This window comes from Cataglyphis hispanica, chromosome 3 (genome assembly GCF_021464435.1).
Source record: "Cataglyphis hispanica isolate Lineage 1 chromosome 3, ULB_Chis1_1.0, whole genome shotgun sequence".
Taxonomy (NCBI): domain Eukaryota; kingdom Metazoa; phylum Arthropoda; class Insecta; order Hymenoptera; family Formicidae; genus Cataglyphis; species Cataglyphis hispanica.
Genome location: NC_065956.1, coordinates 2,653,366 through 2,673,977, shown reverse-complemented (window position 1 = coordinate 2,673,977; position 20,612 = coordinate 2,653,366). Strand labels below are relative to the sequence as shown.

Genomic DNA, 20,612 nt, shown 5'->3' with positions numbered 1-20,612 from the left:
GCGAATCGTCGACAATGGAAGCGCGTCGCTCTTGAATCGACCGTCGTAAAGCCGATGAATGGAGAACTTTGCGATGCAGAAATTACAAAGCGCCATAGTCCGGAATTCTTACGAAAATGCAAAAGGAATTATATCCATCGAAAGGCCGCAATATTCTCTTTCAATACACAATTTCGCGATAAAAGGAGAAAACGCGAAGATATCTAAAATTTTTTTACCATCTTTATAAATTATCTCTCATTATCGCGATTACATTTCTTTTTTATTAACTGCGAGTCGAGCGAGAATTCTTCGTTGCGATCGTTAATTCGATCTTGTTGCGCAATTAATTAACACAGAAATGTTTTTCAACAGCAGGAGAGAATATAATGGAACGACGAGTAATGGATAGAATCTGAGATTATATCAAATATCTTTATTTGATAATCGAGAGAAATCAGGATTTAAGTATGGAGAAAACTTGAATCGAGATAGATGGAAGGATGATTTTGGTAATTGGATAATTGAGTTTTAGATAGAAAACGAGAGCATTTGTAATAAAAGATGCGACGCGATGTGGAAAAAAAGTTTGAACGCAATCTCTCAATCTATTCTGCGGCGATGCGTTTGTGGAACGGCAATCGGATTTACTGGGTATGCATCAACGGGTCAAGCTAGAAAGTATGTTGTCCAGCTCTCGAACTGGAGAGACTACGGAGGGATCATGCAGAATCGACTCACAGTGATCCCTTTGAGAAGGTACATACTTACAGATACAATGAAACGAGCTGGGAAAAGCTGCTATATAATTCTGTTATCGATAATATTCATTATCAGTTATGGTAATAATAAGTTAGCAATCGATTAGTCTTTGCAACAATTCTGAAATTATTCGAATAGAAAGAGAATAATGGAAAAGATAATATTGCGATTATATTCTGATTTAAATTTTGCGATTGTGGACTGCTATTTCGCGGTGCGTATAGATAAAATATATAAATAATAAAATAAATAAATGTAGAGATAAATATACATATGTATACATAATAATAAAAATCTCCTATACTGTCTAAATTTATTTTTTGCATTTCAGTATCTTATTTCCGTTAAGAAGCACGCTTCGTGGATAAAATGAAAAGTAAGATAAAATGAAACTAGAACGATGGTAGAAACATCTTTGCCTGTGTGTGCATGTGAAATACAAGTATCGTGTGTCGAAAGGCGCAAACCCTCGCCCCAAATACGCGATGTATTCTTCGTAGATCCTACCAGTTTATTTCGAAGAATTCCTTCGGAAGAGAGAGGATGGATTATCTATATTGTAGAAAACCAAATACATTTATACATGCGTGACAACAGCGAGGAAAATGTAATGTAAGTAAAGAAACATTGTAACAAACGTTTAAAGAGGAGAGAAATTACGCGATTAATGCGTTTTTTTTTAGACATTGCTCTCCATCCCGGGCGTTTGCTTATACCTTCTTGCACCAATATCGTTATACATTTGTATCCTGCGTACGTGTATATATGTATAGACATATTCGAACATGGGTGGTGCAGGCTGCGGAACGGGATGGAAGCGAGAAACGAGAGGGCGAGCAAGCCGGGTCGACCCTCTGTACGAATTTCTCTGTATGTGTAGACACACACACGTAAATGTGCACATGTATATACATATACACACGCGCGTCATACACATACACATATATATATATATATATATATATATATATATATGTGTGTGTGTGTGTGTGTGTGTGCTATGTGAGGGATGAGAATGGGGCGGTAGGCGGTGGTGACGTCAGTGTTCAGTAATCGTCAGTTGCGCAGAGACGCAGAGGCTGGTTGCTGCAAGCGCGCGCTACGTCAGAATGACGGGCCGAACGAGCAGCGACCGCTAAACCACCCTCTCTGGTCGGGGCTCTCTGCGGGCGGACCAACGCGCCGTCTAGGGGTAAACATCATTCTAAATTTCGTTGTTTCCGCGATATTCGCGTCACCATCCCATTGTCGCGTGGACGCCGATTTGTCCATGCTGTCTCGCGGTAAGTTACGCGCGCGCAGCATCCCGATAAACCGCATCCGTTCTCTGCTGCAGAGAGGTACGCGAGCATGGGACAGGGAGCGGTGTCGTGAAGGAGGGCGGAAGGCGCGTGTCGTGGTTCGCGCGCGTCCGCGGTCAACGGGCGCTCAGGGTGGCCGAGTGACGCCGACGACGATGGCGAGCTCAGGCTCAGCGGTCGGTGACGGGGTTGGCGACGACGGCACGACGGGCGTGCCTGGCGGCGGGCCCAGGAACCCCCTCACCTGCGGTATCTGCCACGATTACTACAACGAGCCCTGTCTGCTCTCTTGCTTCCACACCTTCTGCGCGCGTTGCATACATGGCCCGCACATCGACGGAACGATCAAGTGTCCCATCTGCGGGTAGATAATGATGTTACGATTTGTCCAGTGATTGAGATTCATGCATATATCATTATTGGTCTTTTATTCTCAAATTTAAATTTTTCATTTATTTGATTTGATTCATCATAAAATTAAAAATTTATTTATATCTGTAATATTTTCTGAAGACAAAATGATACTTGCAGAACTCAATTACAAAAACATCCTGTACATTTCATTATATATACAACGATAAAAAATATTCATGTTTAGGATAATTCTCTCTTTGGGCGATAGGTTAAGTATCGTCTATTGTTCATGATTTGTTCATTAAATCCCGTTTTCCAATAAATAAATATTCTTATGTTATAATTGCATTTATATATAATTGATATATAATAATATTACACGCAATTTTCTAATGCTCCGTGGTGATATATGTAGACAACAGACGCAGTTAAAGGATGGAGCGCAGTTACCACCACCCGATCAGCTGATACATCAATTGGTGGAATTGGCAAATTCTGAAAATCCACCTTGTGCCAATTGCGATAAGCGCGATAAGTCCACAATGTTTTTTTGCACAACGTGCGGTACGTTCTACAAAGATATATTTTTTTTTTATTAATGTCAAGTCGCGCTATATACGTAAAGAAAAGAAAAAGAAACTTCATGCGTTTACAGGACAAGCGCTTTGCACCCATTGTAGAGAGCACACCCATCGCGCCAAGATGTTCTCCACCCACGAAGTGGTTCACATGAGCAAGTGTGCCAAGGACACTCAACGTCGTTGTCCGACCCACGGGGAGCAGTATATAATGTATAGCCAGAGCGCCAAGTGCATGCTGTGCGCCACGTGTTTCCGCGACACGCCCGCGGACGCGCGGGTGCACTGCGTGGACATAGAGAGCGCCTGGCAGCAGGCCTCGAAGAAAATGGAACGAGCGGTAAATTCCATTTGCGAGCTCCAAGCAGGTATCAGGGATGGCGTGCTGGCGCTCAAGTCCCAGTTAGACGAGCTACGCCATAGCCTCGAATCCGAAAAGCGCGCCTTAGGTGCATTCTGTCAGGGCATGCAGGAAGCGATTACCAAGACACACGCTTATGTACTCGCGGAGCTGCAACGTCAATTTGAGACCAAGGAACGTATGGTACGCGCGCAACTGCTGTCGCTTGGCAGTGCGTTACCTGTGCTGCAGATGCACTTGATGCTGTGCACCGCGTTCACCAGCGGTGCAACTAAGTATCAGTTTCTCGAATTGGCACATCCGATGCTGGAGCGGCTGAGCCGCGTCGCACAGCTTGGGCATCCATCGCGACCGCCCTTGCTCGCTGCTCACATTAGAACGAATTATCGCGCCGATTTTGCCCGCGCTCTGCAGCCCTACATAGGGCAAACGCAAATCACCAAAGCCGCCGCTGCCGTCGAATCTTTGTATGATCAAACACCAGTTGGCGGTCACACGTTGGGTCAAACAGTGGAATCGCAGATGCTTCAGGTACGTGCGGATGAAACGAGAAATCTCACAGTCGATTGATGATGATGATTCTCATCGTGATCGTCTTTACTTTTGTATTACGAGTTTCCTTTTCGCTGCCATTCTCTCGCGCGCACATTCTTGTAAGTATTTTTTTTGTTCACAGGACTTTAGTCGATATATACGATGTATAGCTTTTATGTACTGATTGTGTATATGGCGATAGCTGTGGTAGTCAAAGAAAAAAAAGTAGAGGAGTACTCCTTGTAGCGTATCGAATGATATATTTCTTGAACGGAATTGAATTTCCTTTACGGGATCTTTTTAGATTATTAGATAGTTCCATATAGTCGATGATGAAAATTAATACAGAACGCGAATGTAAAATTATGATTATAACGTGCTGAGCAACGTCATTCGCATTTTTCACATGTCAAGAATACGTTTTTCCAACAGAGCAGCAAGACTGCTCAAAAGCTACCGTCGAAGGGCGGAACTGATGGCGGCCCGTTCTCTAATCATTGTCGGACCTTCGACACTCAGTTGAAAGAACTAAGTCAACAATTGATGGCAGTGAAGGAACGATTGGGTGAACTGCAACGGGACGTCTCCGTTTTAAAGAGAGCAAATACTCCGCCGTTGGGTACACGTTATGACCATGTGGCGAGGGATTGCCGTCTGTTAGAACAACAGCTGGAGCATCATCAGATAGAATTAGAGCGACTCAGAAATGTCTTTGACGCGCTCTGGGAGGAGCAAGTGTGTAGGATTCACATAGAAAAAGAAATCTTTCATTCGCAGGTCTGTTCTTTTCGTCAAGTTTTGGTTGCATCTTTTTTTCTTTCTATTTTTCTAACTTATTTTTATTTATTATAGATGAACGATATATTATCGTTGAGGAGCGAAGTAAAAAAATTGCAAGCGCTTGCTCAACACTTGGAGCCCTTTGTAAAATCATTCTCCACGGGCATCGGCGCCGGAGAAGTGAGTCTGGCCGCAGCAGACGCCGCCGACAATCAGCATCTGCAGGCTTTGTTGGATCATCTGGCGCGCTTACAAATGCAGGAGCCGCCGCCGCATCCGCAAGCTCAGGCACCGACGAAGGAACATCGTCATCCTCGTAGCACCGCCACGAGTGCCGACAATGCGCTATATATGAAGGGTGAGAGAAAGAATATCTCTCGATGTTTCTTCGATCGATAAAACAACAAAATCGCCAAGTGTGATGCGTTTGTTGCAAAATTAGCATTAATTAGTCGTAAAATCTCTGTTTGCAGAAACAAAGGAAATTCCTACACGATGTCGCACACCATCCGGCGGAGTGGGCGCTGTATTGGACTCGAGCGGTAATATAGTCGTATACGGGACGGCCAAATCAACCGATCCGAAGAGAGGTGTGCTCAGTCAATTGATCGAGAAGGCTAGAACGCAGAAGGAAGATCGTAAGAAATCGCCCGGCAGAGAGGATGGTCGCGATCGCAGTCAGAGTCGGCGCTCGCGCAAATCGCCCGACAGCGCGAAGCCGAAGACGCCGCCCGGACACTCGTCTGGTAGTAAGATGCGGTCGTTGTATCGCTCCTTAAAAGGCAGTACTGGTGATACGTCCGCCGAGGGGCTCGATCAGGCAGACAGGTGTACCGATTCGCAGCAACCTCAATCTCACATCGGTAAGAAGTGATATGAGTGAATCGCATCAAATCGTCTTGCGCAAACGAATACTGATACATTATGACACACAGGTCTTCCTTTGTAGTCCACTGGGAAAGGGAAGGGGGGCGGGATCGGGGGCGAAATATCGGGTTTAGACTTAGAGGCGATAAACGTCCGACAACCAAATACATAAAGTCGCTCACCGTTCGCAGCACACACAATATATATGTAAATATACATTAAGAGATAAGAGATGTAACATCTTTCGCGCATTTTTCACAGAAAATATATAAGTGTATCATTTGCCGTCGTAGCAAATTATTATTAAATCATGCAATCGCCTCTATCAAACAAGAATCGAAATAGTCCGCTAAGAAAATATACGTGCTTCCAGCAGGAGATGATGGCGAGTATCAACGAATTTCTGAGGCTTCGAGCATGGGTGAGGCCAAAAAGCGTGTGCAGGCGCAGGTGCACGCAGTGCCGGTGGATGAGCAGATACCGGCAATTCCCGTCAGCGGCAAAACCTCCAAGATTTATCCTGCTAGCGATTCCGAGGAATTGTTCTACGCCGAAGGTGCGAGGGCGGCCAGCGATGCGAGGAGACGGCGACGAGCCAGCTGCGACAGCCTGAGCACGACTGGTTCCGGCAACAGCAGGCGATCGAGCATCGCCGATGGGACGGTAGGTCAACAATCCATCGCTCAGGACCCCCGGAAAACCCTGGTCGTTTTGATCGGACCGACGTCACGGACGTCGTCGTCTCTCGTGCAGAAGCAGCGTTCCTGGGAGACCTTTCCACGGCCCAAGAGCAAACGCAGTGGTGGCGAGGGTGCGGGAGCGGGGGCGTCGTCCCTAGGCCAACTGAAGAAAGCTGACAGTTTCGAGGGCCACGAGGAGGCGGTGCGCACTTTGGTAGCAGCCGTGCAGGAGACGCGCTCTCAGCTGCGACATCATCATTTGCATCATCACCGTCATCATCGTAAGAGCAAGACGAATTAATAAGGCATTTTCCGTCGTTTTCGATCCTTTTGCAGCTCCTTCTCCTCTTCACGTGTAACAGAATAATGTGAAGAGTTATTTCCGAAGATATCTCGAATAGATATCCGCGCGAGCATAGATAAAGAAAATTATCGAAAGACTAAACACACCGTGCCCCCACATGGTTTGAGTATATACTTGTTATTTATTAGCAATGGAACGCGTATTGTTGCGAGAACCGACGACTGTTGGTTTTTCGAAGATTTTGGACATTCTATCGATATTATAACATATAATAATAATAATAATCATATAAAAATATATGAAAACACAATAATGAAAAAAAGTCTATTGCGCGAGATATATATATATATATATATATATATATATATATATATATTATATATATATATATATCTATCGTAAGAAAAGAATAGCCGTTGAGAAGCACCTTCGAGACAAGTGCACTTTCGTCTTCATATTCCTTTTCAAGAGACTATCAAATTTCTTTCAGATCCCTGACCAAATGCGTAATGTATTTGTATTATTCCGAGTTTTCGAGATTCATATTATGTGTGTGTCTCGCGTGTTAGAGTTCTACCATGTGCGATGACATGCAATTCTCGCGGACACCTTTTATAGCGATTTTAATTGCACTTGATAATGAAAAAGCGCCGAAGGTCAGTATCGCTGCCTATCTTGTAAAGACGGAAAAATAAAAAAAGAGTATTGTACTCATATTGTTGATATACGATTTGCCTGGAACGGTTGATACACGTAGAGCCTTGATTAGGGATAGCGAGAAAAAAAAATGTTTTCGGATAAAAAAAAACGCTCATATATAATGTACGCGTAATGTACAATAATTGCAAAAGAACCATGGTTGACGTTGCAATTTAAATAGTATTTAAACAGATAACGTTTGTCACATTGTTTTATCCTGACGCATATATTATTTCGGTTTCATCATACGAAAAAGTTCTATATATTTTTATTTTTCCAATAAAATTAAACGAATCTGTTTAATCACTTTACACGAGATTTTTTTATCTTTTAACGTCAACGGGTCAGATGCATAGTCCAGAAAAGTACGTCGCGCAATTCGATCGGCCGAATAAACGGTAATTCTTATAGTTAGTATAAACAAAACACTGCCAATCTCAAGATACGTTACGAATTTAATCGACGATATTTGTTCGTGAAGAATAGCCTAATTTGAGCGCGTTTACTCGTAATCGCCAATCGCATTATAAATTCAGATCGCCCTTCGGTGGATGCGGGCGCTTCATGATCATACGTTATCGATTGTCACGTAACGATAATATTTACAATTACCTAAAGCGAGAGATATACGCAAAGTATATAATCGGTGTTACGAGGAACCGGCTCTTCCTTGTGAAAGTCAATACGATCGTTAATCGTTGTTTCGAATTTAACCGAGAACGAAAATTTATAATCTTTAACGAGGATTATAATGAACGTTCTAATTATAGCGAATATACACTGTAAGCATGTATGAGAAATGTCGACTTACTGGTATAGTAAAATATATACAAGTTAATAAATATATCCTTGATTTATATACTGCATTTGTGTATTGTATGTGAAAGGGACGCACATTTCCATTTAATTATATAAATGTTCGCAGTTGTATGTTATGTATAAAACATGATAAAGATATGATGCTCGGTATATATCGAATTTTATGGGTTGTTTTATATAAAACTAGAAACTAGAAACTAGAAACTTTGATAAATGAAAATCAAAAAAACATTTTAGCTATAATTTTCGAAAAAGTATCCAGGAATATAAGTAAATAAATTAAGCCAATAACTGATTGCATTATATTAAAGCTAACACATATTCATTTATGATTCATGTATATATATAATGTCATTATTTTATGTACATTTTTTCTCCTATTTTCACAATGCACATATAGTACAGTACATACAACTGGCTGCAACAAAATATCTTCTTCAGATTCTTCTTTTCTTCTTGCATAAAATGTTTCTATTTTTTCTGGCACCATCACTAAATATATCCCAAATCATTTATATAAAAAAATTGTTGCAAGCGTCTCATGCAGGAATATATATGACATGTATATTTCTGCCGAGATGAAATGTATATATAACATCACTATTTGTCTAAACATCATACCGTTTTTTTCTTTTTCTTTGATGGATTGATATCAACTTTAGAAATTTCATCAGAATAATTTTCCAAATAATCCACAATACTCTGTTCTTTTCTGTTTAACTTCAACGTACCCATTATTTCAAAGTTTTTCATTTTTAATAAAACCATAATGCCCCAGTCATTGTTATTTTTGGAGTTGTGAGTCTCTAATATAAATAATGCATCGTGCGCCTTTTCGTTTATGAGATTTAACTCGTAAGTATTTACGTTCTTGCACACATTCAATGTCGTTTCTAGGGGATTAGTGATATAAAGCGCCGAGGACGACGGTTTCGGGATCACCGTTCCTTCGCGAATACATATCCCGTCTGTGTAAAAGTTAAATGTCGAAATAAATTTAAAGAAACCATATAGCAGCGATTCCAGATTGTCTTGATTCGATTTATACTTGTACTCAGCTGGCAATTTTTCAAGATTTCGCTGGAAGGTGCAATCAATGCCATTCTCTGTACAACGAATGTCGTCACGTGCTATAAAAAAAAACAGACATAAAAAAGTTTGTCAATATCTGCATATACAGATACTGTGATTTTGTCTTACTTACTTGCATACAATTTCAATGTTTTTAAAGACGGCAGTATGTGTTGCTGTTGTAAGTAAAAGAGCACCAATAATGAAAGAGAGAAATTCGTTATCCATTGTCCTGGCACATCAGATGTTATCTTCTGACTCTTTGCCCATTTCCGTATTACTGTAACAAGCGGTCTTACCCGCCAATCTATCTCTCCATATAAATTTAACAGTTCGGACATGTATACAGCAGTCCTAAAAAAGAGACCATATTGATATAGGGTGTCTCGAAACTTTTGACACTTTTGACGCCAGAAGTGTGAAGGTAGATTAGCTTAATAAAAGAGTTATTATTGAGTAAAGTTTGGCCAATCATCGCCGATTTTTAGTCAAGCGCACGTTGGTGAGCTGCGCGCCTGATAGTGTGCGTGAGCGTTCACTTGTTACAGCGACGCACCACTACCAGGCGCGCGGCTCACTGACGTGTGTCCGGCTAAAGATCGGCGCTGAATAGCCAAATTTTACTCAATAATAACTTCTTTCTGAAGCGTTATACAAAAAAATGGTACAGGATTTTTTGATTCAATTGGCCCAATCTACCTTCACACTTCGGGTGTGTCAAAAATTTTGGGACACCCTGTATGTCTATTTTGTGTGGAAGTATATAAAAATATTCTTAGCTCTATATAGATCTGTGGTATAGCTATTTATATCTCTATATAAATTAGATTTAAATATAATTCAGCTTACATGTTTGTTGCGCTTAAGTCGCATTCAATATTTGTATAATTGTAATTGAATTTAATTATAGGTACTCTAGCTTCTAAGATCTTTCGTACATTATGAATGCCAGGGATAAAATGCTGCATAGTACTTGCGAGTATTCCCATAAATTCTTTTTTTTCACGCCTCTCATTAAGTTTCATAGATTTTGTATGAAATACCATATTTGTGGATTTATTCTATGTAAACATCACATCTCATTAACATTTAGTATTAAAATCATAAGAATTCAAATGAATCAAATATTATATTACCTGAATGTTATCTAAAATGAGAACTAAATCAAGGTCACATCTTTTCGTCCCAAATCCATTCAAAGAGGAACCAAATGGTAAAACTTTGATATTTTGAAATAATCTAGAAAAATATTGTTCCAAGTGATAAGCAGTGTGAAATCTCAGTCTTATTTCTAAATCGTTCAGTTTTAATGCCTCGTATAAATTTATTATTTGCCCCGATATCTGTAAATTAAAAATATCAATTTCAAATAATGTTAACATACAATTGTAACATAAACAATATAATATTAATGACGTTACCGATTTTGCATTATGTAAGAAGTTTGCAATTTCCTTTTCAGTAGGATATGTGCATCCATTTTCTGTAGCTAACATTATCTTTTTCTGATTTTTCTTATAACTTAAAGTAAATTGTCTTTTGCGAAACCAAAATACTGATGATTTTATAGGGGCAATTGAGACTTCATCCCCAAAGGATGCAGATGACATAATTTCATTTATTGATACTATATCTTTAAATTCAATCAAAATATAATGTTCCTTGTCTTTTTGATAATGGTGCATACTTAAAATATCTCCAAATTGAGCACAATAATTTTGGAGATCATCTTGTGAATCCAACGACTTTACCTGTACCAACATACTTCGACATGCCTGATCTCTTCTGTTGGCAATTATAGTTTCAAACGTCCTGCTTTTGACATTTGACAACTCTGGGCTGTTTTCTGAGTCTGCAAAATTGCCGGACACTAACACAGATTGTCATTATGTGTATAAATGTAAATAATTATATTAAAAAAAAAATCATCATTTTGACATTGGAAAATTAAATCACTTTAATTATGTATTGGAGAAACAATTATAAGATAAGATTAATATACATTTCTACAAAAAAAAGATTATGCACAATCTGAATTATTTGTATTTATAGGTTATATGGTAAAATTGTATCATATTTACTTTGTTTAATCTTTTCTTGTCTGAGATGTGACGATAATGAAATTTGTCCACGCGTTTTTAATCTTACCGTACCCGTCGCGAACTTGTAATAATGATTTAATAGTAAATTAAAAGAATTTAAATTAGCACGATTTAAGAGCGCCATTTTTAAATAAGCGCTTATTCTTTACATGCAGCACTGCAGCACGTGTATTCACACCAATTCACACAAGTCCAACTGATTGTGAGATACTTTTAAGATGAACTAGCTGCACTTCAAAGTTAACTTTCTCGTTCTAATGTGAAGAAAAAATAAACTCTGAATTAGTGCAGCCAGTTGAGCTTAAATATTATTATTATTACTATTATTTGATAGTGCGATGATTCTCGATGACTTTTTTCGAAAAGACATTTCTTTCGTTGTATCAATTCTGCCTGATTCTCATTTTTTTATTCTCATTTAAAAGAATCTGATCATGATAATCTGATTATTTTTTATTTTGTCGATTGGTTTACTTTCTTTCACAATTATATTTTATTTAAAATTATTTACGCCAATTATATAATTCGCAGCATTTTTTGTCAAGCCGATATCGGAGCCCGAAACACAAAGTTTGGTTTATCCTCTTTCGAATCATATTTTCGTAATAAAGCGCGCGATATTTGAATCGAAATTTTAATTGTGACGTGTATGAAGAGGGAGAGAAATGCGTAATAATAAAAGTGATCAATTGATTGGCAGGTTCCGGCATTGATTTCATAGTATCATTAATCAGTTATGTAAAATAATTTGGATATTAATAAGTTTGCTTGCCTTTTACACGCCTTTTACAGCTTTTTACACGCAAATTTTTATTTAAATTTGAATTTCTTTTGAAAAATTTAATAAGAAATTGATTATGTAATAAGTATATTAAAAATGACAGATCATATGTCAAAAATTTTAATTTAAATAAAAAATAATTAATAATTAATATTAATAATTAATATTATTTAAATAATAAATAATTATTAATTAATATTAATAATTAATATTAAAGATATTAATATATTATTATTACAATCTTTCTGAATGTTCAATTTGTAAAAATCGCTAGTTGAAAGATCGTAACACAATGTCTATCAAACGTCGCATCAAACTTCTCGGGACTTTCCGACTGACACATGCAGTGTATGCGTCATACGCACACATTCGATAGTGGATAGTGGCGTAGTGACGATAAGGGTGATCCGATAGAGGCCGATAGTCGATGTTGAATCGCACGTTTTGTGTGAGATGTTCGCGAATTCTTCTGGTGCGACGAGAAAACGTTCACGAGCATGTCGAAATTGGGCACATACGAGCTCACGCATCCGGAGTCGTTGTCAGAGCATCAACTCCGTGAGATTTTGAAGAATGTAAGTCGCGTCGCGTAGGTTAAGCGTGTTTGCAAACTCTTCTTCTCGAGTGTCTCCGTAATACTTATCTATTTCCTTATTTGATAGCCATTGATCCGCTTTTATTGAAGTAAGTAAGAAAAGATATTTCACAAATTATTCAATCGATGTTTTGGTAAATAATAAATATAGGTTAATCAGAATGACGATTATAAAACAATTTATTATAAACACGATTATAAACGTACTTTATATATTAATTTTTAGAAAAATAAATAAATAATTTTTTAAAATGAAAAAAACGCGATCGAGTTTGCATTAAGCGTATTACCGATTAATTTTTCATCTTAATTTACATTGCGTATTTATATAAAGGAGCATTTATATTATTGGTACAATTGAATTCTAAGTGTGTCTTAATTGCACATGCATTTTCTTTTTTCACAGAGTTGCATTGAGGTTCTTAATTTTGAGAAACTATGTAAAAGCGAATTATTAGAGATGTATAAACGAGTTGCCATGCCTTTACCACAACGACAATGTGGAAGGGCCAAGAATTTGGGTACAGAGATAAATGTGGTATCAGACAAATCTGTTATAGCTATAAGGTAGGTTTTTCTTAAGTAAAAAATATTTGATTGCTAAAGATATACATTTGTTTAAGTCAATTCCAATATGTATTTCTTTCAGTAGTAACAATACGCATAGCTTAACTGCAGATTTAAACAAAGGAAATAAAAGGACATGCCAATTGTCTCAGGCAGACAGATTAAAGTTTTCTGTTAATGATCCAAAATCAATGCATAAGAAAATTCGAGTATGTTCTATGCCAAAAGTAGAAACTACTTGCAATGGAATTAGTAAACGTAGATGTGATGAGCAAAATGAGGTATACATCATCATGATTCTCTATGATTCAATAAGATTCTAAATGATCTTAATTTTAATTTTAATTTTACTTTCTTGCCTCGAAAAATCATAGTTTATTTAATATGTATAAACTTTTAATAATAAATTTTTTTCTATCACTGACAAAGGATGTACTGAAATCTTTCAGGAATCATTAATGAAAAAACGTCAGAAGATTACATGGCCATAGATGATTAGAAAAAATATAATCCCTTTCTTTTTATTTGTTATTAGAAATTAAATTTTAAGGAGCTGTATGTTAGCAGAATTTTGAAATGACTGTATGAAGAATGTATGAGAAAAGTGTATATATGATGGTAAATGTTGTTTATAAAATATTCTTGTAAAGAATTATTTAAGATGTTGAATCGTAATTTTAATTGGGAATTGTAATTAATAGAAGTGATTAATCTTACTGATAATTTTATCATATTTTTTAATTATTTAATATTTTAATAACATTAAATGACAATGTTGTGATTTTGTGCAAAGAGTTTGACATTGTGCATATGTGATGATATGCGCACTCATCCAGACAAATAACATGAACAAATAGCTAATAGTGTATGAATTTCGTGAAATTTAGCTGTAACAAACATTCTACATTTATACAATTTTTATAGAAGAAATTAAATCATCTTTTGTGACAAATTATAGTATTATTAGATTTGGTAGCAGATAATAAATAATAATAAATTTTACATACAGCAGGTTATATATATTACAATATATATATTTGCATCAATGTACTTTCTTCTCAATTGACCAATTAGACACACAAAGATTTTATGTAATTTTATGTAATTAAGATAATTTTATTTTCTTGCAATATAGATAAATAGAATATACATTAAATAATGATAAGTTTACTTATAAAAAGTATTTGTAATACCGATTGCTTATATACATCATATGTATGTGCATTATGACGAAAATATCATCATTTGTAAATGGAAAATTTATTATTGGATCGATTGTTTGTGTTCCACAAATTTATATGTGATATTTCTGTGCGAATAATGCACGAATGTATCGCGTTTATATCAATAAACAATACATCAGTTATAAACAATCTATAGAAATGACAACTTGTATTATATATTTCATGTAACTTTATTTGGCTATTTTGTGTTTTGTACAATTTGTCCTTGATAATTAAATTTTTATATTTTCCATATAGTATATTTCCGCGAGATGCGGCAGGAAGGATGAGCAAAGAAACACTGCGCAACGATAAAACGTTGCGTAAGCAAGCGAGTTTGCGAACTTGTTTCACGGTCACGATCGGCGCTCGTCTCCCGTTAATTGTACATACCAAATGACTCATCTCTGTTTATGAAGGAAGAAGAGACGAGACAGAGATGATTCACGCTCCTAACGCATGTGCAATTTATTGTGTCTCGGGGACAATCGATAATATTTTTGTGACGCAAAAAAAAAAAAATTTAGAAGAGAAAGAGAAATTCCAGAATTTATGGAATCTTAAAATAAATAATGCAATTATCTATAATTGTTTTGAATCTTTGTTTATACGATTTGTACAGGAAGCGATAAATTAAAAAAAGAAAAAGAATGCGGATTTTGCAACTCGAACTTTAGTATAAATTTTATCAAGCTTGCGAATCACAGAATATTAATTTTGAGTTGCACAAAAAAAGAAAGATTTCTGGTTTTATCAATGGCAAATAAAAATGATCATGATAATCATATCACGTACTTTGACACCTGAAAGCGAAATAAGTACGCGACTGTTTCAAAAAAAAGAATGAATCATTCTCATACATTTGATATTCTCACTTCGTCACATTCCTGCGACGGAAGCGTTATATTTATGGCTGATACCAAAATCGTTGGAATTACGCAAGGGTGAAAGCATCGGCACTTCATAGGAGAATTTTATTTGTCTCTTTACGCCTTATACATTACGTATATTTTCGCAATCTTGAAAAAACACTCAGTGCTGTTAAATCATACATGTCGTTTTTTTACTTTTAAAATTAATTTTCGAAAGCCTCGCTGAAATTGATCTCGTCAGATCAACTTGTAATCACACCGCATTAAAATTTGCAATATAAAACTGGTTTTTATGTACGATTTTTATGTCCGTTCCTATCATTATAAATTTTGAAAGGCAATTTCGCGGGACAAAAATTCGCGAGTAGAATATTTATCTGTTAATAGAGCGTTTTTATGCTATCAGATTCCATAGCAAGTGTGATAAGCGATAATTTCATGATCCCGCGATAATCACGATTAAATGATCACATGAGAAATAAACGGTCAATATATTTCAGCGTTTGTAACTTTCTTCATCGTCGATGCGCATAACGGAAAGTCGTAAAATCGAGAGCGAAATTTCTGTCATCACATCACGTACTAAACTACTTTGTAGGCTGTTTATGATGCAATGGGGGATGCCGACGATCACCCCGATGCTCCTATAAATACGTTTGTCATTGCTCGATTGAACGTCAGTCTTGTTCGCGACACATTTATTGTTCTATAGAATCACAACGAGCGAAAAAATGACTTGCAAGGTACGCTAAAAATTATATACAATGATATCAACTTTTATTTGATCGATCTTAGTTTAGAGTATTTTTAAAACAATTTTTGATAAAGAGAAAAAAAATTAATAAAATAATATGAATTTTTTTTAGAAATAATGACAGATCCCATACCTTTCTTCAATATATGTATCATTACGTTATATTAATATATTACACTGTATTACAGTCATCAGTAATCGTCCTAAGTGCAGCGGTGCTAGCGGTATGTAGAAGCGCAGCTGTCCCATCACCAGCTCTGTCAGCCATTCCAGCTGTTCCAGCTGCAGCTCTTCCAATCGCCAAACTTGAGATCGACAACGCAAATTTCGATCCTTATCCTCAGTACTCTTATGCCTACGACGTCCAAGATACGCTGACTGGTGACACAAAGAGCCAGCATGAAAGCAGGAACGGTGACGTTGTTAGTGGCAGCTACTCCCTCTTAGAAGCTGATGGTACAAGACGAATCGTCGAGTATACCGCCGACCCGGTGAACGGTTTCAACGCCGTGGTTCGTCGAGAGCCTCTAGCGGTGGTGAAACCCGTCAATGTTGCAGCGCAGCCACTCATTTATCACCCTTGATACGGATACTTTTACAATATTATAATATCGAACGAACACTAGTCATTATATGTATCGCAAAAAATTGTTAGCTATTTTTTAATAAAGATATTTTACAAATTATGCGAGTGAAAAATAATTTTGTTCTCTGAATAACTGTCCCATCTTACATGTTTATCTTTTCACGTTATTTGCGCGTAAAAACTATTTGTGTTTTTTGTAGACTTTTTTTTTTGTTTAGCGTGTGACTCATGAATTCATGAATTATTACTTGAATACATGATAATGACATAAAATTATGTAATAACACATAAACTTTATGTGTGAATTAGATTTCGAGCCATAAATTAATTTATGTGAATACTGTGGAAGGTTTAGCAATTATACATTAAATACAAAATTTGAAAAAAATTTAATAAAAACTTATATTTGATATATTATATTTGATATAATATTTTGATTTTATATTATATTTGATATAATATTATATTTGATATAATATTTTGTATCTTTTTATATATCCCATAAGAATTAAAGAAACACATTTTTTACACATATTTTAAAGATTTAAACTCTTCTACGTTAGCTCATTATATTTAATTTTGTACGAATATATGTATTTCCAAAATCGAAAAATATAAATGTAAAAAAATATTGTAGATAAAAAAATTCAATACAATTAATTCAATACAATATCTGTACAAAACGTTCTTTGAAAGTGTTATATTTTTTAAAAATCACCCTCATCACTTTCTTATTGAGAATTGATAACACATTTACGCTTTTCTAAGCTTGATTGGTTTTGCATTATACATTGTTAAATTTGTTTTGACAGATATTAAAGATGATATTAAAATATAAAAAGATAAACTTGTGTAAAAAAAATATAAATAATTTCTATATTTTATATAAAACTCTTTTTTACTAACATTAATTATTTTAAATCGATTAATTAAATAGAATGCATATTGAATAGAATTGAATAGAATACATATATTAATTTTAGAATCGAATGTTTCAATTTAGCGAACACGCCAAACCAAATATAAGACTTTGATGATATTCTTTTTCAATAATTTCAAACTTGATTGAAAACATTCATTTACATACACAAATTTTAAATTAAAATATATTTACAAAATTTTAACATAAACGCCACATATATACATGTGAGAAAGCAAGCAGAGCAATAACGGTTATCGATTACGTATCTGATAATTAACGCAATACTACTATGCGTCGATCGATGTTAACAGACTCATCGTTCCCGCTATGAATGCGTAATAGAATTTGATCGATTGTGTAGAATGCGCTTTCGTCGAACGACCTTGATTGACCGACTGTATTCGATATGTATTGGCACACAACGCGCGTACATGCGTGCGTAGCGTACGATTACGCGTGGATTTCGGTTATCAATCGTTCGCTTGCATTGGGTTCAGACTGGCATTGAGCAACGCTTCTTCTTTACATGTCGAGAGGCTGATGATTTTAGACCAATTAATATTTTAATGTAAACATTAATATTTGTTAATATATTTGTTTTATAATATTTAATATTGTTTTATAATATTAAATATTGTTAATATATTAATTAATCTATATATATTATATATAGAAATTTAATATTATAGGAATACTTTTTGTCGTATCTTTAAATTACAGTTCCTCCATCGAGATGTCACGCCTCATGTGATACATGTGACTATTTTAAAAAAAATTTTGTTTCTTTTATTTTTTGACCAAGTTCTTACATACTGTCGCGGCTTTTTGTTGTTGTTTACTCTCGCTCTATAACATCTTTATTTTTATGTTTATAATTTTAAATTAATAGGATCTTTTATATTGACGTTTGTTTTAATTTTTACTTATGTTTCGATTATTTATACATCGTCACATATAGCTACATTTTCTATTGATTAATTCCACTTAAATCCATTTTAATTTTACCTTCCATATTTCGACCTTTATTTCGAGTAATAATGTTATTTCGAGTAATAATTGCATTCTTGCTCTCCATTACTTCTCTTACGGATATGTTTATGTGAATTTTATCTAGTCGGTCATTTCATCGTCGGTTAGGATAAAACAGGACGAAAATATTTGATGTGCTCGGACACGCGATTTCGTCGAACGACCTCGCGTCTTCGGCACATTGACATCCAAGTCGCGTGTATGCATCGACGATATGAAGAAACATAAAGTTTCGTACATACAACGACGGGTCAAACATTGGTACAACATTGCGGACTCCCTGTACATCGCAATGATTGTCACGGAGGTCACCGCACGGCCCCAGAAAAAGACATAGAGTTAAAAGGAGAGGAAAAGGAGAGAAATGAAGACAGACGGTGATTAGGTGGGGACGTGGGTGGCATTGGCGCGAGTTCGGCTACGAGGATCATCGTCGCGGATGACACGAACGTCGATGACAGCGTATAAAAGTACGAACGATCTTATCCCGGAGTATCAGTCTTCTGACGATCCTCCCGCAAACAAACATGGCCGGCACGGTAAGAGAAATCGGAGAGAGATTAGAGCGTTAGAATTTCATCTCTAAAATTCTTATCTTATGTCGATTCTATTCAAATACGTTCATATATTGCATCGAAATATTACAATATCTTACGTATAAAAAAAAGAACATTTAATTTACTACATCTTTATTACAACCTGCGATTCTTAAAAATTAATAAAAAGTTCTATAAATTTGACAAAGCAATCAAAATGTCATCAATAACCGTCGACGAATTTACAGATCTTCTTGTTCCTGGGACTGACGGCGCTCGCTCGCGGAGCGGTGGTGCCCGCCGTGCTAGCAGCGACGGCGCCCTTGGCGAAGCTGGAGGAGTTTGACGCAGCTCCGCAGTACAGCTTCGCGTACGACGTGCAAGACGCGGTGACCGGCGACTCCAAGGCCCAATACGAGACCCGTAACGGCGACATCGTGAGGGGCAGTTACAGCCTGATCGAGGCCGACGGTACGCGTCGCATCGTCGAGTATACCGCGGATCCGATCAACGGATTCAACGCGATCGTCAGCAGAGAACCAGTGATCGCCGCCGTCGCGGCGCCTCTTAGACCGGCCGCCCTGGCACCGATCGCTCCGGCCTCGTTTGGACCAGCCCTGACGCCAGTCAATCCAGCGCCATCGATACCCGCTAGTGGGCCCGACTCCGACGTCGAGGTGGTCGAGGCTCGATCATCGGGTCTCTCGACATCGGCGAGATCGGCGACGCGCGAGCAGGAGATTCAGCGTCAGCAATTACAGCGATTGCAGGAGCAACAACGTCAACAGCAGGAGCGACAGTTGCAGGAGCAACAGAGGCGATCGTCGAGATTGCAGATCCAGCAGCAGCAGGAGCAGCAGCAACAGGAGCAGCAGCAGGATCGCCGACAACAGCAGGCCGCCGCACCCGCACGGACTATCATTGCCGGTCAGGAGCAACAGCCAACAGCGAGCGCCCGATTCATCGGTCTCCCGGCCAAGGCGATAGCCACTTATCCGACTTATCCCTATAGCGCCGCGTACTACTCGCCGTTCGCCTATGCTGCACCCCTCACTGGTCTCGCTTACAGCCCCGCTACCGCATTAGCATAAATTTTACTCGTGCGCATCTCGAGTTGCAACCAGTTTGTACCTCGTTGTTTTTACCCCAGTTATAAACGATGAAACTGCAATAAAAATTGTTTACCATATGAGTTACTTATAAACGCATCGATTTCTTTTTTTATTATTTTTTCGATACAATACAGATTGCCTATTTTTATTTTGGAGAGTACGCGAAATAATAATAATAATAATAATAATAATAAAGCTACATATATACATATATACTGGCTGCATTGTGTCAACTCTGCTCGATTACGTCATTACAGTCATGTTAATCGCGTGGGTGCGCGCAACAGTAAAAGCTGACAAGCTCTGGACGTGCGTCGATCAATGTCATCGATGTCGCATATCGATCACGAGCCGGTTGATCATTCCGGCTGACACGTCGAGATTCAATCCATCGCAGAGTTACGCAACACGGGCCCCGGGTCCGTTGTTACGCACGCCGGGTCC

At 37.2% G+C, this 20,612-nt stretch overlaps 4 protein-coding genes across 10 annotated transcripts; 3 read left to right on the top strand and 1 right to left on the bottom strand.

Annotated features, from left to right (window-relative positions):
* Positions 1 to 1,801: 1,801 nt before the first annotated feature.
* LOC126848489 (RING finger protein 207-like) lies at positions 1,802 to 6,874 on the top strand. 4 transcript variants are annotated; one of them, XM_050589457.1, is made up of 9 exons: positions 1,802 to 1,933; positions 2,078 to 2,406; positions 2,812 to 2,960; positions 3,052 to 3,866; positions 4,302 to 4,646; positions 4,722 to 5,007; positions 5,123 to 5,512; positions 5,890 to 6,179; positions 6,270 to 6,874. In XM_050589457.1, exons 2-9 carry the CDS (start codon positions 2,198 to 2,200, stop codon positions 6,495 to 6,497), a joined length of 2,712 nt encoding a protein of 903 aa, XP_050445414.1. In that variant the 5' UTR covers positions 1,802 to 1,933; positions 2,078 to 2,197; the 3' UTR covers positions 6,498 to 6,874. The 4 variants fall into 4 exon arrangements, with proteins under 4 accessions (XP_050445414.1, XP_050445413.1, XP_050445412.1 ...); XM_050589456.1 differs by having other exon boundaries at positions 5,893 to 6,874; XM_050589455.1 differs by having other exon boundaries at positions 5,890 to 6,874.
* Positions 6,875 to 8,033: 1,159 nt separating this feature from the next.
* On the bottom strand, positions 8,034 to 11,511 carry LOC126848485 (poly(A) RNA polymerase, mitochondrial). Of its 3 annotated transcripts, XM_050589447.1 has the most exons (7): positions 11,171 to 11,511; positions 10,511 to 10,959; positions 10,226 to 10,432; positions 9,939 to 10,150; positions 9,223 to 9,443; positions 8,640 to 9,148; positions 8,034 to 8,510 (listed from the first exon to the last, which is right to left on the bottom strand). In XM_050589447.1, the coding sequence occupies exons 1-7, from the start codon at positions 11,313 to 11,315 to the stop codon at positions 8,508 to 8,510; spliced, it is 1,746 nt and encodes a 581-aa protein (XP_050445404.1). In that variant the 5' UTR covers positions 11,316 to 11,511; the 3' UTR covers positions 8,034 to 8,507. The 3 variants fall into 3 exon arrangements, with proteins under 3 accessions (XP_050445404.1, XP_050445403.1, XP_050445405.1); XM_050589446.1 differs by having other exon boundaries at positions 8,034 to 9,148; positions 11,171 to 11,509; XM_050589448.1 differs by having other exon boundaries at positions 8,034 to 9,148; positions 10,511 to 10,941; positions 11,171 to 11,505.
* Positions 11,512 to 12,297: 786 nt separating this feature from the next.
* Positions 12,298 to 14,507, top strand: LOC126848421 (uncharacterized). Of its 2 annotated transcripts, none has more exons than XM_050589314.1 (4): positions 12,298 to 12,547; positions 12,974 to 13,134; positions 13,220 to 13,415; positions 13,584 to 14,507. In XM_050589314.1, the coding sequence occupies exons 1-4, from the start codon at positions 12,470 to 12,472 to the stop codon at positions 13,623 to 13,625; spliced, it is 477 nt and encodes a 158-aa protein (XP_050445271.1). In that variant the 5' UTR covers positions 12,298 to 12,469; the 3' UTR covers positions 13,626 to 14,507. The 2 variants fall into 2 exon arrangements, with proteins under 2 accessions (XP_050445271.1, XP_050445270.1); XM_050589313.1 differs by having other exon boundaries at positions 12,302 to 12,547; positions 13,217 to 13,415.
* Positions 14,508 to 14,569: 62 nt separating this feature from the next.
* Positions 14,570 to 20,147, top strand: LOC126859405 (polyglutamine-repeat protein pqn-41-like). The gene is made up of 2 exons (XM_050610686.1): positions 14,570 to 16,564; positions 19,299 to 20,147. The coding sequence occupies exons 1-2, from the start codon at positions 16,130 to 16,132 to the stop codon at positions 20,145 to 20,147; spliced, it is 1,284 nt and encodes a 427-aa protein (XP_050466643.1). The 5' UTR covers positions 14,570 to 16,129.
* The last annotated feature ends 465 nt before the right edge of the window (positions 20,148 to 20,612 follow it).

Excerpts from the sequence above, each read along its gene's own strand:
- LOC126848489 (XM_050589453.1), top strand. The coding sequence starts at position 2,012 with ATGCTGTCTCGCGGTAAGTTACGCGCGCGCAGCATCCCGATAAACCGC. Across the intron at positions 2,407-2,811 it reads ATCAAGTGTCCCATCTGCGG|ACAACAGACGCAGTTAAAGG; the intron begins GTAGATAATGAT and ends TGATATATGTAG. Across the intron at positions 2,961-3,051 it reads GTTTTTTTGCACAACGTGCG|GACAAGCGCTTTGCACCCAT; the intron begins GTACGTTCTACA and ends ATGCGTTTACAG.
- LOC126848485 (XM_050589446.1), bottom strand. The coding sequence starts at position 11,315 with ATGGCGCTCTTAAATCGTGCTAATTTAAATTCTTTTAATTTACTATTA. Across the intron at positions 10,960-11,170 it reads ACAAGAAAAGATTAAACAAA|TGTCCGGCAATTTTGCAGAC; the intron begins GTAAATATGATA and ends AATCTGTGTTAG. Across the intron at positions 9,444-9,938 it reads GACTTAAGCGCAACAAACAT|GACTGCTGTATACATGTCCG; the intron begins GTAAGCTGAATT and ends TCTCTTTTTTAG.
- LOC126848421 (XM_050589313.1), top strand. The coding sequence starts at position 12,470 with ATGTCGAAATTGGGCACATACGAGCTCACGCATCCGGAGTCGTTGTCA. Across the intron at positions 12,548-12,973 it reads TCCGTGAGATTTTGAAGAAT|AGTTGCATTGAGGTTCTTAA; the intron begins GTAAGTCGCGTC and ends CTTTTTTCACAG. Across the intron at positions 13,135-13,216 it reads AAATCTGTTATAGCTATAAG|TAGTAACAATACGCATAGCT; the intron begins GTAGGTTTTTCT and ends TATTTCTTTCAG.
- LOC126859405 (XM_050610686.1), top strand. The coding sequence starts at position 16,130 with ATGTATCATTACGTTATATTAATATATTACACTGTATTACAGTCATCA. Across the intron at positions 16,565-19,298 it reads AGCCACTCATTTATCACCCT|TTACAGATCTTCTTGTTCCT; the intron begins TGATACGGATAC and ends CCGTCGACGAAT.